The sequence below is a fragment of the Manacus vitellinus genome, unplaced genomic scaffold, assembly GCF_001715985.3.
Source record: "Manacus vitellinus isolate BGI_N305 unplaced genomic scaffold, ASM171598v3 scaffold_34_pilon, whole genome shotgun sequence".
In the NCBI taxonomy this organism is placed as follows: domain Eukaryota; kingdom Metazoa; phylum Chordata; class Aves; order Passeriformes; family Pipridae; genus Manacus; species Manacus vitellinus.
Window position 1 is genome coordinate 8,062,283 of NW_021940488.1, and position 18,812 is coordinate 8,081,094.

The 18,812-nt window shown below is 39.4% G+C and overlaps 1 protein-coding gene across 1 annotated transcript in view; it reads left to right on the top strand.

Moving 5' to 3' along the window:
- Positions 1 to 18,812, top strand: part of ROBO2 (roundabout guidance receptor 2) — an 882,996-nt gene that overhangs the window by 480,479 nt on the left and 383,705 nt on the right. Inside the window, exon 2 of the mRNA XM_025895584.2 lies at positions 6,617 to 6,943. Coding sequence (XP_025751369.1) covers positions 6,617 to 6,943 — 327 coding nt within the window. The remainder of the gene's footprint in view (positions 1 to 6,616; positions 6,944 to 18,812) is intronic.

The window sequence follows — 18,812 nt, forward strand, 5'->3', positions numbered from 1 at the left end:
TAACCAGGTGGAGGTTGGCCTCTTCTCCCAGGCAACCAGTGGCAGAACAAGAGGAAATGGCCTCAAGTTATGCCAGAGGAGGTACAGGCTGGACATCAGGAGGAATTTCTTTGTGGAAAGGGTTGTTGAAATGGGCTGCCCAGAGAGGGGGTGGAGTCGCCGTCCTTGGAGGTGTTCAAGAAACGACTGGATGTGGCATTTAGTGCCATGGTCTAGTTGACAAAGTTGGAGGTCTTCTCCAGCCTAAATGATTTTGTGATTCTGTGATCTGTTATGTATTTGTCTTTCAAGTTCTGTGGTTGGAACAACTGCTGTTGTTCTTGTTGACATTGCTCTTTCTTCTGAACTCAACATGCAATGCACCTGTTAAGCACAACCTGTGAGAACTATTGAACTGAAGGTATTTCAAATGCATGATGCAATGGAATACATCAAATCACATTGTAAGCTTCCCTTTCCTAGCAATGGTATGAGAATGTAGAGGAGGTAGACGAGTAGGTGGCAGCTCTGTAGCAGGGATGATCTGTGGTATCTGCAGTGCTAAATGACTGTTGGTCCTGTTATTGAGAATCTAGTCCCAGCCTTCTGGTTTTGTCCAAGTATATTAAAGCTGTGCCTTTGGAATGTTTAAATCAAAATGAGAGCCTTCAGAAAGGATATAAAAGGAGTAGTGGTCTTGGAGGTCAGCTCAGGAAGAGCTTTTTTTGTATGGAGGAACTCAGGTAGGGAAAAGCTGGAAAAGAAGTAGAGATGCAAATAAAGGGTGTGTCAGATGGTGGCAAGTGGTGACAGGTGGGGACAAAGTGAGAAGAGAGAGTATTGAGGCGGTTCTTGAAGGCAATTCAGAGATCTGTATTATGAAATACCATATCAGGGTACTAACATTTAAACTGATACAATATTCTTTTTACAACTGTGTTGTGGTTACAATACAATTGTTAACCTTTCTCTTAAATACCACTAGCCCAGTAACCAGGAATGTTTGGTTGACTTGAGAAATGAATGAAACGTCTATGAATTTAGTCTGTACTGTTTCTCTGGTGTGACAGACCATTGGCTTTGTAACTGCTCATAGAGACAGTTGGCTTAATCTATTAAATAAACTTTTGGACTTGATGTGAAGTTAATAAATTAAAACTGGAGGAGCGTGAAGTGAAATAAATAAAAAGTCTTTTCCTAGAAATTTGAAAGATGGTAGCCTAGGAGGACTGGAAGGTGAATTGTCAAATGCCTTTTCCTGGGCTGATCTGTGTCTGTGACATGCAGAGCATGTGCCTTAATTGCAGCCTTCCAGTAACTGAAGGGAGCCTAAAAGAAGGATGGAGAGAGACTTTTTACAGGGGCGTGTAGTTACAGACAAGGGGGAATGGCTTCAAACTAGGAAAGAGCAGGTTTAGATTAGATATTAGGAAAAAATTCTTTACTATGAGGGTGGGGAGGCCCTGGAACAGGTTGCCCAGAGAGGTTGTGGATGCCCCATCCCAGGAGGTGTTCAAGACCAGGTAGGATGGGGCTCTGAGCAACCTGGTCTAGAGGAAGGTGTCCCTGCCCATGGCAGGGGGGTTGGAACTAGATGATCTATAAACTCCTTTCCAATCCAAATCATTCTATGTTTCTGTAATTAATGTTTAGTGAACAATTTATTACAAGATTTCATGACTCATATTTTAGCTTTCACTAATGGTAGCCTGTAATTTATATTTTACCATAGGAATTTCAGATACATCCTTTATGAAACATGGAAAAATTCTCTATTTAAGTAGGAGTACTGGTATCTACCAGTAGAAGCAAAAATGAAAAAACAGTATCGTGAACTGTGAATTTGAACAACAGCAAACAGAGTGAAGGTGAAAAACCCTAAACAATTAGCAGGATCATCTTAGTTTACTCTTTTTCTGGAAAGAAACCAGTGAAAAATATTTTACTCTGTTAAGGTAAGAAATTAATATGTGGGGTAGAGTGGTACATCAATACAGTTCCATCACTTGTCTCTTTCTGCTGGGCTGTAGTTCTGATTTAACTGCTGAGGATTACCAAGCTCAGTACCTCAGGTAGCCCATGAAATATTGCCTGAGCCTCTAGGCCAAATTAGGTTTTCAAGCTCTGGCAGCATCCACTGTCCTATGGTGTTTGTACCAGCTGACATCTGTCCCAAAACCATATTTTCTGAAAGAATCTGAATTATTTCTACTTTTAGGTTCCTAATCAGTACATATCAGAAGCTACCCCACAGCTGCTACTTCCTTCTGTCTTTGCCTTATTCCCGTAAAAAGCTGTTTGAAGGAAAGAACTTTGAGCTGTCTCTGAAGTAGTGCAAACTGATGTGGTGGTTTGGCTATAGCATGGTCTGAGCCAGACTTGGCAAAAGTCAGCATTAATGAAAAACAGCATTAAGGCAGAATGATTTTATGTGTTTATTTCCACCCCCATCCCCCAAGAGGATATTACCGAACTCGTGTTGAAATCCAAAGACTAGAAGTGTGTTTGTGCCTTCACCACATACTGAGAAACATCCTCATCCACCTTTTCTTGCTCAGCTTCTCACCTGCAGAACCTTAGTGAGGTGGTGCTGGGCTGTGTGATAAACAGTGTTCTGTGGGACACCAAGGTCATGTTGAATGCTGGACTGACAGCCAAAAACCAGCATTAATGATAATTTTGGAGAATAATTATACTGGATTGGTGCCTGATACATACCCATCAGTGCCTGGCATGGCCATTGCAACTGGTACAGCTGTGACACTCACAACTGTATTGGATCACTGCTCTCTTCTTGGTTTTGTCTGACACAATCCTTTTTACTGCTGAGTTATGTTCAGTAATGATTGTGAATTGCTAAGTTTGTGCCAGAAATAGCTGTAGAATGCAAGGAGAGGTTTTAAAGCTACACGAGGATAAAAGCATGGAGAGGTGGGTTAAACAGAGATGCCTGACATACTGACTTGTGATGGAATAATTGTAGTAACTTCTTGGTAAATGCTGTGGTCATACTAAGGAAACATTAACACTAAAGGTAGGATACTATAATAGACTTGCACATTATCTTTTTTCATGTGTATTTTGGTGGGGTGTTTTTTGGTTGTTCGTTTTTGAACGATGGTTTTAATTATTCCCTGAAGTAATACAGAAAAATATGACCTTAAAACTTTCTTTGTGAATTAGTTGGTGAGGCATGTATGAAACTAATCCTCTGGAGAGGTGTGATAACTGGGCATCTGCAGTAGCTGTGTGAGCCTTAATGTGCAGTAACTCTAAGAGTGCTCTGCCTGTGTGTTCAGGTGAATGTTAGTGCTCCCCTTTGCACAGGTGCAGCTCCATGGCAGTTTTCAGTTAGCTGTGATAGAACCACAGAATTGTTTGGATTAGAAGGACTTTAAAGATCACCTTGTTACAACCCTCCTGCCTCGGGCAGGGCCACTTTCCACTGCAACAGGTTGCTCAGAGCCCCATCCAACCTGACCTGGAACACTTACAGTGATGGGGCATCCACAACTTCTCTGGGCAACCTTTCATTGCCTCACCACCCTCACACTGAAGAATTTCTTCATATCTAATCCAAACCCACTCTCAGTTGGAAGTCATTTACTCTTGTCCTGTCACTACGTGCTCTTATAAAAAGTCCCTCTCTGTCTTTCCCATAGGTTTCCTTCAGGTACTGGAGGGTTGCAATTAGGTCATCCCAAAGCCTTCTCTTTTCCAGGCTGAACAAAACCAATTCTCCCAGCCCTTTCCTTTTAGGAGAGGTGTTCCATCCCTCTATTGGTGGCCTACTCTGGACTTGCTCTAACAATCCTGTTATTGCAGGATTTTTTGTTTTGCCCAACAGCATGTAATGCCTCATTTGAAGTCAGTGTAGTCCATCCTAGTAAAGACTTCTTGAGGACTCTTAAACTCAGGGGTTACTCTCATGCACTCTGTGTGCACGAGATACACCTGGATTGAGAGTCCTTGAGGGAGGAATGGAGAAGGAAGTTGCCCAGGATACTCACCACTGGCTACCTGCTTGAGCAGAACCACCTATCTCAAGAAAATCATCATTCCATCTTGCTCTGCAGTAAAAGCAAAAGTATCTTCTTCCCAGACAACTCATGGGGTTAATAATTTTTCTGTTCCTTCTAAATAAGGTTGTATTCGTAAAAGTACTGGTGAGAGCCATATTGAAAGAATCAAAACTAGGAAAACATCATTTGAGGCTGTTTCTTTCTGGCCCATAGAAAGCGTTTAGAGACAGGCAATGGAATCAAGTTTTTGATCAATTTTTGATCAAGTTTTTGATTTCCCTTGTTCGTTCTAAATCAGCACACCCCTCAGGAATAGCTGTTGGTGCTCTGTTCCGTTTGGAAGGAGGGGCTTTGCTGTGCTCTATGATCTATCTTGTGTGTGTTTTTCTTCCCCCCTCTTAAGTGCACGGTGAAGGGAATTCCTTCCTGGGTAGCTGAAGGTACACCCAGCCATCACAGGAATGTGTGGTATGAGCCCCCTCAGAACACCTCCTGAGCCTTTCTCCTTGCTGATGGGCATGATCTCTACTGCTCACATCTCAACCCCGTCTTGTGCACAAATGGCTTAAACAGGGTAGAGTGAGGTAAACATGAGTTCTGTGAAAAACATCAGTACTGAGGAGGAAGAATTAACCCTACTGTGACCTGAGGAGCAGTTTTGAATAAGGCTCTATAAGATAAAAGATTTAACTTTTTAAGGGTGAAAGCCCTTTTGAAAGGTTTGAACGTGGCTTGTAATTCTGTGTTGAATGTAGTACTAGGAGTTTTGAAAGCTTGCAACAAACCTTGGTGTACAAGAAGACTAATAGTTTGGATTTGCATTTTGGATTTTGTGCTGCTCATTTGATTGCCCTCTGCTAACCATTTATCAAAATTCAGTTGTATCTGTTCTCTTCTTTGACTTGAGTCTCTCTCATGTCTCAGGAAAGCCTCAGCTCTCCCTTTCTTCCTGATACTGTTTGTAAGAACTTTTTAACACAGCTAGTGGGATTTTGTTGGCTTTTTGAGAATAAACAATGAATTAAATTGGTAAACTTGTGTGCAGAGTTTATAAATACAAATGTCTCTAGTCAATATATTAAGCTAGCTTTTTAGTCCCATGTACTGTCAGGTGTTCATCTTTAATGGTGATTTCAGTCTTTTTCAGTGTTGTTTGTAGTGTCATGGACTAGAGATTCTCTTCATCTGAAAATTCTCCTTCTAGATTTTAAATGTCTTTTATTCTCCCTTCTGTTGACAAGAAAAAAAAATATATCTTTTGTTGCTAAATGTACCATAAGTTAATCTGTGCTTAGGTATAGGTTGGTTTTTTTTTTTCATATAACAGTATTATGGATTATGGATTCCTTTGCTATCCTGGTTACAGACCTGGGAAGCCACTGAAAAAGCCCATTTGTGCAGCAGTGGTGTAACACTTACTGCTGTGGCAAGCCTTGGTTTAATGACCTCAGTGTTAGTAAAAGTCCAAGGGTGGATTTACTGTAGAATGGATCCTTATGCCTTTCCTCATAGCTTTTGGAGTAAATGAGGCATTGACAATGTTTGGAAGTTTGTAGTACCTAGAATATAATTAAGACACTGATGTTAAATGGCTTTTCTAGGACTTGGCAAAACTGCTGATCAGAAAATTGAAACAAATGTTTCACTAACCTGCAGAAGCTGACCTACCTTGTCTTTAAGAAGTGCAGACCAGTTGTACTAATGTGGCAGCTCCACTCAAAGGACTTTTTTCAGGATCCATGCTAGAAAAGATTACTTCATGTTTGAGACCCAATGAAGAAGAAGCATGAACTGCTGTGACGTGTTTCTTGTAGAAATGCCAGTTGTCAGACTGATGTAGTCTAATGTGCAGTGGTGGACTGTGTCTGTACAACTAATGCTGAAGTGTTCCAGGCCAGGTTGGATGGGGTTCTGAGCATCCTGGTCTAAAGAAAAGTGTTCCTGTCCACGGCAGAGGTGTTGGAACTAAATGATTTTTCAGGTCCCTTCCAACCCAGGCCATTCTATGATTCTCTGCCTATGTGTGTGTGTATGCCTGTGATCCACTGAAAATTTCTAAAGTGAGCTGACATTCCAGATATCTGTATAGGGATTTTCTTTTTTTTCCTTCTGTTTCCATATCTGAACTGTTTGTGGAAAAGGGGTACAAAGCATACATAAAAAACTATAAAGAACTGTTAACCAATGGGCGGTAAGATGCATTGGTTTTGGATGTCCTTCTATTGAATCTGGCAGATGAAAGGATGGGAGAGCAGCAACCATGATTCTGAAAGCACACAACGATCTAGAAATAAATGTAAATAGAAAGATTATTGAAACAAGAAAGATTACTGTAACAAGAAAAAGATTGTCATGCATTATGTGTGAGAGATCCTCCTTTAAGCCTGGTACGGATTTGAGAATGCCTTAGAGCTGTGTATCTGTAGTCCAGTTTGGGTTTTTAGGTTTAAAATATCTGTAGACTCTGATAGCAGACAAAACAATATCAGGTGTGCACAGGTTTTCATATTTTATTGTTATTTTTTGAGGGGGGGGGAACTTTATGACCTTAAAAGAGCAACTTGTGTTAAAATAAATTGTTCTCTCCTTCCTCTCTCCTTTTTGTTTTTCTCCAGGATCCCGTCTCCGCCAGGAGGACTTTCCGCCCCGGATCGTCGAGCACCCTTCAGACGTGATAGTGTCGAAAGGAGAGCCGACAACTCTGAACTGCAAAGCTGAGGGACGGCCGACCCCCACCATCGAGTGGTACAAGGATGGGGAGCGGGTGGAGACGGACAAGGACGACCCTCGCTCCCACCGCATGCTGCTGCCCAGCGGCTCTTTGTTCTTCCTGCGCATTGTGCACGGGCGCAGGAGCAAACCCGACGAGGGAAGTTACGTCTGCGTAGCGAGGAACTACCTGGGAGAAGCCGTGAGTCGCAACGCGTCCCTGGAAGTGGCATGTGAGTAGTTTTGTCCCATTAGCATTGTGTAAGAGTTCAGAGTTGCTGTTGTTCTGTCGCCCAGCATCCTGGGAGGTAAGAAATGTGGATAAATGTGACCTTCTGTGAGTAGCTGCAGCTCTTAGTCAAGGCGTTTTTGCGTGTGTTTATTCGGTAGCAGTGACTGCACAGAAGAAGTGATTTATACTGAAATGAGGTTCTAGCCGGTGTATAAACATGATTGGCACAAGCGTGGACAAAGGATAATTTTCCTCTGAAGAATAATCTAATTTTGAAATTATGCCTAAAGCTGGTTATACTGGAACTAATGTGGAAAAATACCTATCATTTAATCTAAGGTGCACTGTCTGTTTCTCTTTATCTCATCATCTGTTACCTCAGCAGAAGCAGACAGCTTCTTGGTGACTCATGTTCTGTACTGCTGGAAACCTCAATATATGCTCCTCTATCATGAACTTGATCCAGGCCTCATTCATTATGTCCATGGCAAGTGAAATTGTTGGCCATTTCTCATATCATCCAGAGCAGCCCTAGTCTTTATCGATTCCCTTTGTCTCAACAGAGAAGTCGACATGGCTCTTTCAGAGACCACCTGGCCTGCATGCTCTGCTTCCAGTAGAGTTAGCAGACATGTTCATTATCATTCACATAGAAAACAAGCTCATCACACATAAAATACAATGAGTTGCACATGTTTTTTTGCTGCTTAGTTATATATACGTTGAATAAACACTGATCTTTTTTATTCAGAACGTGTATCTTCACGAAGAGGTGTGTTTTAGTAGATTTATGAATGCTCTCCTCTTGCTGGACTTACTTTTTTTCCTCCCACAGCTCTTCATCTGGCAGTGGTTTCACTGAGATATGTTTGAAGTAGGGCTTTAGCACAAACTTGTTTTGCTTAGTTGATAAAGAATGGATTTAAGTACACACTAGACAGTATGTTTTTTTAAAGGGGGGAAGTACAGAAGAGAAATCTTTATTCCTCATGCCATCTGCAGACTTTTATAGCTAATGTGGTTTGATCTTGAGGCTTCAGTTTCTCAGAAATTGCAGAAAATGCCATATTTTAAATATTTAAATAGTGGAATAAGACAAGTAGAACAGACTTTTACACTACTTTTCACCTGTTGTAGCCTAGATTCAGAACTGTGTCAAAAAACGAAAACAGTTTTGGCACACCATCAAAGCACAAGTAAATGTACCAATTAAAGGCATCACAGAAAGTTATTCAGTTTTGTAGGTATTTAGGAACTGAGGAGAAGATCAGTTTAAGGAAGGCTGAAATCTGGGTGAGTATGACTAGATAAAATTACTGGATTATTTGTGACTTTGTGCATGAGTTTTAACTGTCTGTTGAGAAATCCTAGGAGAGAGGCATAAACACTTGAAATCTTTATTGTAATCCTGTTGAGATTCAGAAATCTCCAGCCGAAGTTCAGAGGATTGTTCCAGTTGTACTTTGAGTCATCAAATTAAAGCGCCCGATTATTCTGAAATTTAAATGTGCTCTGTATCCTGTCAGCTTTCACTGATCCCTATTTCACTGCCTGCTGAGAGGCTCTTGTTACAACATCCGTGCTCTCTGGAGTTTGTCTAACAACTGTAGCTGGTGGCAGGTCATGCATGAGCAGTGTGGGAGATAGGAGAAAACTTTAAATATAATAAAGCTGTGCTTCACTTTAGGGCAGGATCAACATGAACGTGAAACCTGAGATGTGAAACTGTAACTGAGGTTTTTGCAGTAGCAACATTATTATTTTACTGTTTTCATAGGTTTGAGATTTAACTGACTGAATCCCCCAATTAAATGCTTTAGCTGGCTAAAGTAGGCTCTCCTTTTTCACTTCAACAGTGCTTTATCTTTCCTTGGGCCATACTGTAGCTGTGGTTACAGGAAGGTCTTCATCAAAGGAGAAAAATGTAAATAATATATACATTGCTTGTTCACTTAATTTTAGAGATTCTGCTGTGGTTTTTGCTCACTGGCTTTAAAGCATGTCACAGTATTGAAGGTGTCCTTTGGAGGATGATAGCAAAACTACCTCTTTTCCCTTGGTTTTGAGATGCTCTGTAATACAATTTTGGTTCTAAATCAGATTTTCAACTGACTTTCAGGGAAGAGTTATTTTAAGGCTCTTATTTGTTTTTCTCATGTCAGCATTTCTGGGCTGCAAAGGATGGGCAAGTCTGCAGCCACCCATTTGTACGCTCAGGGAATGAGGTGCTGCTGACAGGCTGTTGTCAGCAGAGAGTCCCCAGTCACCTGTTCTCAGCTGCTGCTGGAAACTGTTGAGTTGCCTGGATCCTGCAGTCTGGTCCATGGGAGGATGGCTGCCTGGGATGGCTCTGACTTGTGCTGTCTGTCATGGTGTTGAAAACTGTGCTTTCCACACTAGGCCAAGCTGTTTTCATCACCGGGGGGAAAAAAAAGACGGTTGTCTTTTGCTGACAACAGGGTTCTGGATTATTATCTGACTGTAGGTGGCCTGAAATTGTGCCATGAGAGACAAACTGCTGCTTTTTACAGGTTTAAAATACTTGAGTCTGCTGTTTTAGAGAGAGAATCTGTAATTGTTTTACTTTGTTTAATAAATTGTCAGTTGCCAATAACAACTTTTGAATGATTTATGAAGAAATATTTATTGGGTTTATGTATCTGTTAGATGTGTTCATGCCTAGGCATTAAGATGACAAACAGTGTTATTGTGCTTAATATCCTTCTATTTCCTTTTTTTTCTTTTTTTTACCCCCTGCATGACACCTGCCACAAAAGCAGTGGGACTAAAAGTCTTCTGACATATCCATACTTCTGTGTAATACAGAAGTGACATTCAGCTGGGACACACAGTGATTCAGAGCAGAGTGTGACCCGTGTTGAATGCAATAATTTTACCCATTGGTTTTTTTGGAGTGAGTTTTTGCAAGTTGCTGAAATCCCTAAGCTCTTTTTGATTGAGTAGCAGTTAACACCTTTCCAAACCTGATGAATTTAGGTACCAGCCTATCCAAGGCATGGCATAGGCTTTTAAATCCCTGTCTGCTCACAGCATGTTCATATAGTCCAGGGCAGATGCTTTTGTGCTGATGTGTATCCTCAGAAGAATTTGTCTGTGCCAATGAAACTGAAAAGAATTGCGATCTCGAAAGTTACTTAAAAAGCTTCATCAATATACAGAATGTACTTTTAGAATTTTTTTGCCTTCAATTTGGGAAGTCCTTATTCCAGGAGACATTTAAGAAGAAATAGTTGGTATTTAGAAGAAAAAGTTGGTATTTGAAGGCACAATTTAGGATTGATATGTAATTCTCTGATATGACTTACTCTATTTAATTCTTTCAATGCATTAATTCATGGTGTGCTTTGAGTAGATTACTTTTTGAGTAGGAGCCTCCTCAAAAGGGAAAAAAATAATGCTACTGCCAGCAGCAAACCCAGTCTTCTGATGTGCATGTGGCAATTTCTCATGTAGCGTTTCTGTTTTACGGTTAAATCGTTAAAAATAAATGTTTTAGTCCTAAAGCATCTATGAATAATTGTATTCAGAAGAGTAAAACATCTTTCTTTTGCCAGCGCTGGGGCACCAGGAGTGGGCGAGAGGAGGAGCAGGAGGGTCCCGGGCTGAGTCAGAGCCGGCTCTGCTCCGGGCTGAGTCAGCGGCGGCCCCCGGGGAGAGCAGCTGGAGCCCCAGGTGTGAAATATGTGACAGCAACTTGATCTATCGACCACTGTTAGAGGGGGCTCTGGCCTAAATGAAAATTCATGAAAAATTGATGAAGTCCCCAGATTATTTTTTTTTTCCCTTTTCCTTTTGCAGTGCCGGGCCAGCGCAGCGAGGAGAGATTAAATGAGGTGTTGAACGCTTTAGTGGCAAGGAGGTTGTGGTTCAGAGGTCAGTGGGGGAGGGGGAGAAGACACATTTTCTACCTTACTTCCCTTTAAAAGAAAACATAAGGCTTTTCAGATTAGCTGGGATTTGCTGCCATTTCAATATACTAATAAAACTCAGGAATATTCACAAATAGGATTCTTTTCTGCATGGGTTGGCAGAGGCGAGGAGTATGTGGGTTGGTGTGCAGAAAGCAGTGGAAGGCTCTGAGTCATAATTCAATTGGAGAACCAGAAATAGATTGAATTTTGTAATGGCAGTATAAATTTGGGCTTCCATCTTTCTGAGCCTGTGCTTGAACTGAAGTCATTTGGAGAAAGAAGAGGTCTTGCATTATTTATATGCCAAAGATTGCTTGAATAGCAGGCTTTGGAACACTCTCCAAACATAATGATCCTGCTTATGTTAGATTCAAAACTGAATTATGTTTTTATCTGTAACAAGAGAGGTTATAGTAGTACACAGAGTTTAGTGTGAAGAGTCATAGGTGTATTGCAAAGCAAGCATAAGCCAGATCTTAAACATGGGAGGCAGTAATTTTGCAAATAAACAAGATATGTTTTAATGTTCAGTGAATGAAGGCTGAGAGGTATAAAATATATGCTGTGCAATCACATCTGTATCATAATGCTAATGACTGTTTGCTGCAGCATGTGCAAAAGGCTGCAGTATGTTCATAAGAATGGAGTTATTAATTTAATTTGAGATATCCAGTGAAAAAAGAGCACAGTGTATGTGACTAAAATGGGTGGACGATTTCTTTGTCTAGTTTCTGTTCGATGTATGACTTAAATAGCGAAATTGTTATTAATTTTGTTACTGGTAATTTCAAAGTCTGATTTGCCCTGGAATTACTTTCACACATGAAAAACATGTCCTATTCCTGTCCTTACACCTCTCTCTCTCTCATCCTTCTAAACAGAGTGTGAAGGCCTCTCTGTCTGAGCTGGCACTCCTTCCCTCTCATCAAGACAAACGTGATTATTGTAGAAATTGGAATGCTGCAGACTGTGGTCTGGTCTATGAGCAATATCAGGACATTGAAAAGATCATGCTTTTTCTTACTCTGCATTTCTCTAAGTAGAAATTTAACAAACCATGGTTATTATCACAGCATGCTTAACAAAAATGAAATTCCCCTCATAGAAGAAAACAAATAAAATTGTAGCTGATTAGATAGTATGGGAAAAAGCAGATTTCATAAGCTGGTGGGAACACTTGAAAATTTCTCTGGACTTCTGAAGCTTGCAATAAGCAATTTCTGTGGGTTTTTCTGTGGATTGGGATGAAACCATTGGGAATGTAGAAAACATTACATAATATGGCATTTTTATATAGGACAATTTAATTCTTACGGTTAATTTTATTAGAAATTAAAGAGTTTAATAAATGTATGTTAGTGAAGACACATCAGATAAATTAAAACCTGACTTGATATCTCATTGCAAAGTTTCCTTTTGAGCCAAAAAAAGTTGTTCTGATTATTTACTTTATTAGTCTAGATTTTAGATGAGTATGTGATTTAATTTCTTCTGAATTCACCTGGGATAAGAAATCTAGAAATTTGAGAGGGTGTGATTTTTTTTTGTACCAGTAGCCAGAGTGAACTAGAATTTCTACAGTGTAGAGATGCTTTTCATCAGGATAAACTAAACTGTATCTCCTGTTCCTAACACATTTCTCACAAACCATTTAAGTTTGTGCTTCAGCATTGATGCTTTCTCCATGTGGACAGAAGCAGTGCTTCCCAGCATCCTCCACTGAGCTTTACACAAGTCACTGCATTGTTGCATCTTCATTTCTTAGCCTTTGAACTCCACCTGAACATGCAGATTTAAAAGTTTCCAAGGCTAAAAGGGCTAATGGCTCCTTACATTTCAGGTAGATCCAAAGATGTTTAAAATTCTCTCAGTCATAATATCAAGCTGTATAATGCCTGTAGGTTTCTCACGACCTTGTTCTTGTTCTCCATTGTCTTTTTCTTGCTCTTTTCATACTCTGGTCATCCTATAATAGATTTTTCTTTTTGGGTAGAGGTTCACAGCAGAGTGAACTCTAAAGAAAGATAGGTATGTTCACACAAAACAAGCAGACTTGGTTATCAGAAGAGGGTTTGTTGTGAGCACTTAAGCTCAGCTGGTTACATGTGCCTGGTGAAAAATTTCCTTACCAGCTGGAAGTTGCTTGGTCTGTGTGAATTTATCCTTCAGAACAGGTGAGTGTGTCTTTGCCATGTACTCTTGGGCACTGTGTAATCACACAGCCTACTGTCATGCCCAGGATTCCTGCAGCAGAAATACTTCTCACATCTAGAAATGGTTCAAGAAGTTGTTTGTAGGACCTCTGATTTATCCCTTGAATTCTTCTGCCCGGAATCTACCCTTTTTCCCCACCTAAAAGGAACTTTGTGTTACATTTTTAGAAGCTATTTGCAGTGTGCTTGATCTGATTCTGCTTCTGGTAAGTTCTTGTGCATTTCCTCGTTTGATTTTTATCAGCTTCCTTCTTCCCCTTTCCTTTAATTTGATTTTATTTTTTAAAATCTAATCCTTCTGTTTATATAACTGTGAATGCTCTACCTGGTAAAATGTTGACAGCTAAGGAATTACTGGTGACTTCACAGAAACCTTTAAAGAAACCAGCTACTGGCTGATCTGTTGCTGTGCACATCAGCAGGTACTGATCTTTTTTTTTTTTGGTTGACATTTCTCTGATTTTTAGTTCCTATGGGAAATGAAGGAAAACAAGATAACATTGCATTTTTGCAGCTCTGTTCCATTTGCTCAGGAGCCTATAAGCACTATCTGAATGTTAAATGAAATATTAGCTGTTGGTACGTGCTTCATGTTGTACTGTTCTGCAATGTCAGATAGGTTTAAAAAGTACTCATTTTAAGCAATGCTTCAGACCATTCCTTTGCAAACTTTGCATGATCTCAATTCTAACTAAGTTCATTAGTATGGTAATTAAAAGTAATTATTATGGTGAGGTTGGTGGATGTTTTACACATACACATCTATATATATATATAGATACATGTTTTTATTCTGATAATTATATTTGTTTGAAGACACCAAAACCTTATCCTTCATTTTTTTCCCTTTCTTTGTTCAGATATGTACTTCCCTGCTTCCTGTTCTTAGAGGACTCAAGTTTAATCATGGTTTTGGTGATAGTTCCACTTCAAATGCTCCCACAGATATTATATTTTGAATAAGTTTCTAATATATGGAGTTTATGTGGGAAACGAAGCGGTGGTTTTGTTCCACTCCTCTTGCTTGAATTTTTGAAGTGGCAGTGATGTGAATATATACTGATGCTTGGGAAATTGCTTCCTTGGGATAGAGGAGGGAGGCGTGCACGGTCCCATTCTGCTGTCTCATGGATCTGTTTGCCACTGTACAAAGGGACATAGTGATGGAAAGAACTGGGAGTGCTGGATCTCTGAGTTCCTGTATTCTATACAGCTGTATTTTGTAATTCCATTCAGAAACATTTCAAGCTGCACTTTGAAAGGCAGTTTGATTGCCTTTCCCTTCATCCTCAAGCTCGCTCACATTATTCCCTGTTCCTGTTGAAAGCCTGTCTTGGAACTTACATATTCCAATGGTGAGAAAAATAATTTTCATGTTTCCCAGTGTAAACAGAAACATGCTTGATTTATGCTAGTTCTTGTGATTTTGGGTCACCTGCCCTATGAGGAAAGGCTGAGAGAACTGGGATTATTCAGCCTGGAGAGGAGATGTCTCTGGTGAGATCTTATAGTGACCTTTCAGTACTTGAAGGTGACGTGTAAAGAAGATGGAGACAAAATTTTTAGCAGGGCCTGTTGTGATAAGACAAGTGGTAATGGTTTTAAACTGGAGGAGGGTCACTTAAAAGTATATATAAGGAAGGTTTTTAACCATGGAAATGGTGAAACACTGGAACAGGCTGCTCAGAGCTAGGTAGTGGATGCCCCATCCCTGGAAACATTCCAGATCAGGTTGGATGGGGCTCTGAGCAGCCTGGTCTAGGTGAAGATGCCCCTGCTTATGGTAGGGGAGTTGGACTAGGTGACCTTTAAAAAGTCCCTTCCAACTCAAACCATTTGATGATTCTATGATCTGGTTTTTTTTCTTTAGTTGTTTTCTCTCTTTGGTATTTATAGACTACAGTGGTGTCACTTCTCATCTCTGCACACATTTTCTGAGACATGAGTGGGTAGATTGCATTTTGTGTTTCAAATTTAGAATCAGCAAGTAGAAATCATGTGTTCCGCAAGTAGTTTAATTCCCTTAGCATATATACAATAATATTTCAAGACTTGCATGCTGGGCATTGTGAACCAATGTTAATAACTACCTTCACTGTTCCTTATCTGTCACTCATGTGATCATGGGTAACTTTTTTAAGCATTTGGTAACTCACAGTAATTCTGGAGTGATCAGATGCAGATCTTTCTCTTCCTCTGTGACCTGTAACAGATGAGCTTTACTTTGCAGTAAACTTTCCAGTGATCAGTTTGAAAGCAAATGACCTTGTACTTTCTGTTGCACTTCAATGAGTGTCTCCTGTGCTAGTCTTCAATATCATTCCATTCTTCATGTTTAATGTGATCCTTCTGTTGGGTCCTGCTGGGCTTGTTGCCTAATCTTGGCATGCCAAAGGAGGTGGTGGCCTTGGCGTTCAAAATTGGCATTTTTTTAAACCACCTGCATCTTGCTGGAGGACTTTGTTTCTACTAATTGGTCTCAAACCTACTCACCTGTTATGTAAAATCATTTGTTGAAATAAATGAGAAGGAAACAAGTTTCTGTTGGCCTATGAAGAAAATATCAAGTCAGCAAGGCTAAGCCTTAGGAATGATGCTTTTCGGAAGGAAATAGTTTTTTTTCTGTTATAGTCTCAAAATACCAGTCCATACATGAGAACCTGAGGAAAGAATATCCCCAGTTTAAGCAGATAAGGTGAGTAGCAATCCTGCAAAGGAAACTGTATCAGCTAATTTTTGGAATTATTTTTCAGGTCATAATGTAAAAAAAGGTATAAAGGTATAAATGTTTTCAGATGTAAAAAGTTCCCCATCTGCTGACTGTTATAAACTCCTAAAGCTGACAGATAATAACATGATCACTTTGTATTTTAGCAGTGATAAATGTGAAATAGAATTTTAGGTGTGGTTAGAATGAAAGGATTCTTGTGTTTTCTCCAGAGCAGCACATTTGAGGTAGTTTTATATATCATGTCTTTTATTTTACATCTAAGGCAGTGGAATAATGGCTCACTGGGTCTCCCAGTTGGTCCATCTAGTGCAATGGTCCATCTTGGAGAGTAACAAAGACAGACACTGGTTAGGAGAATACACGAACTTACACACTTTAAAGTGTTTAAGCTCACGTGTTTTAAGTATAAACAATTTAAGTTGCTTATTCCCTTCATGAATTCTCAAGAAATCCAATTTTTTCTCTTCGTTAGAATCTGAAAAAGGCACAGGTAGTGGAAAACCTGGAGTAGTTGAAAGCATCTGGGTGAAACACTGTCACAGATGTTTGTTGTCTTTACTGGAAGATTGTCTTTATGAAAGAGATGTCTGCATGGAGTAAAGTTTCCATTCTTTCTCTGCACTTTGCTTTTCTCTTGGAGTATAGAATATTTGGAATGTCTTTAAATCAAGTAGGTAACAAAGCCCATATGTGAGCACAGTCTGGGTATAAATTAGAAGCTACTGAGGCAAACTGGCAAGTTTAACTTTTTCAAGGTATGCCAGAATGGCTTCTTCTTTTAGCAAAGCATCTTTGTTACGAAACAGTAAATGGCAAAAAAAAATGAACTTGAAATTACTTTTGGAAAGTACTTGCTTTTGTGTTCCACCTACACTGTTTCTAACTCTGTCTTCTCACTTTTATAGATTTCTTTTATGTTTCAAATTTAGAATCAGCAAGTAGAAATCATGTCTTCCTCAAGTAATTTAATTCCCTTAGCATATATATAATTCTTATTCTACTGTACAAGCAGCTTAATTATCTACTTTCAAACCTGTAAATTCCACTGCTAGAGAGGCATGTCTGACAGCCAGTGGTGGCAATACTGAACATCAGTTATGTTTTTTTTGAGCTCCAGAGCCATCTGTTCAAAGCCATGTATCATGCTGATTGCAGAACCACAGGTAGAAGCCAAATATTTTGATTGGTAGTATGATATCTTAAAAATATGAGGCATATTCTTCACTTTATTTACCTCCCTCTTCCTACTGGAAAAACACAGGTGACTTTCTTCGTGCTTTTATTGTGTTCCTATTTGAGCAGCATCCGATTCTGAATGTATTAGTTACTGGAGATTTGGGGCTTTTTAATAGATTTTATGTGTGTTATGTAAATTTTGATTCTATCAACCTTATTGAAGGTGTGGAAACACCACCCCCCACTCCCACCCTCCCTCCTGGGTGCACTTAAAAGAAATATACTTTTCGGAAAATGGGCCACAGGGAAAGAAGTTGCAACAATCCAAACAAAAGAGTTTGCTTTGTCTTTAAGAAATTGGCATCTTACAAAAACAACTCAGAAAGAAAACCAACCAACTGAAAAAAAATCAAACCTCAAAACAGCACCACTATCCCCCTCCACCCCCCAACCACCAAAAAAACCCACAAAAACCAAATCATTAAAATTTGATCTGCAAATTGTTGTAGAATTTCCCATATTTCCCCACCAGTGTCACTCATCTGAATGACACCTCCACTGAAGGCCCACGCTTTTACATTTGTTGTGGAAATGGAAATGTGGAGTCTGGGACAGAGCCCTGGGTTTTTTTATCTTGGATTTTCCTATCAAATAACTTGCTCGGATTGTAAGGACTTATTTTCTCTTGCTAGAATAAAAGCTCGTCTTTGACTATTTTATATAATTCACTTGCTAATTTTCCTATTCATCAATATATTTTGACTGGTTATAAATATACTGTGCCTATGTGCAGATCTAAGTTTATATTTCACTTTTCTTGTTATACAACTGCCTACTGAACAAATAAGAACTTGGTTTCTGCTGGATCAAACCCCTTCCCAATTTTATTCCAGTGCTGCAGATGTGTTTAAAGGTAGATTAATAATACTAATTTCCATCTCTCTTGGAAATAATTGCACTTTTGCAGAATGGTTTATGATGAGGAGTGGATGTAAAAAGTAGAAGTTACAAGTATAAGAAAGGAACAGTTTTGTTTCAGCATGTCATCAAGTTTCTGTCAGTGACATACAGAACAGGATAACAAACAGGATAAAGTGTGCAATATAGTTATTAACAACTTAACTATTTGCTCTCAAATTATAATGAAGTATTGGCAATATTATTTAGGATCTGTACAGTATACACCTATTTAACTATCATATATATTTTATTTATAATTTTTTATATATATGCATGAAATATATATATGTGAAATGCATATATACTCTAAACATAAGATTAAAAAAATTACGATTTATCATTGATGCACATTAAAATCCCTAAGTAGGGGACAGTGTAGAGGTTTGTGTCATCTCTGCTGTCTGTGTTTCAAAGAAGCTTCTTTGTCAGGTGCACAGTGTGCACAATACAGCTGCAGCATGTAATGCATTTCCATCCACTGCCATTGTTTACTGCAACCAGTCTATGACATTGTGCTCTCTTTTTGCTCCTTTCCCTTAATCCAATACATATGCCAATAGTTACAGAAGAAATACTAAACTGATGCTATTTTTCTCATTTTTGGTGGTCCTCTCTTCAGCCTTCATGCTGCTGCTTGATACCTACCAGATATTTTTTAAAAAAAAAAAATCTATTTCCTTTTGTTCTTTTTCTGACCAAGTAGACTGAAACCCACTCAAGGTGCAGTGTAAGTGAGGGTTTGTTCTTGTCTCCATATGTATCATCGACTGGAGGCAATATGTGTACAGTTGTGCCAGCTGTTTCCCCACTGCCTATCCCAAGCTCCTCAGCTGAGGTGACCTCTGAAGTGCTGCTGCA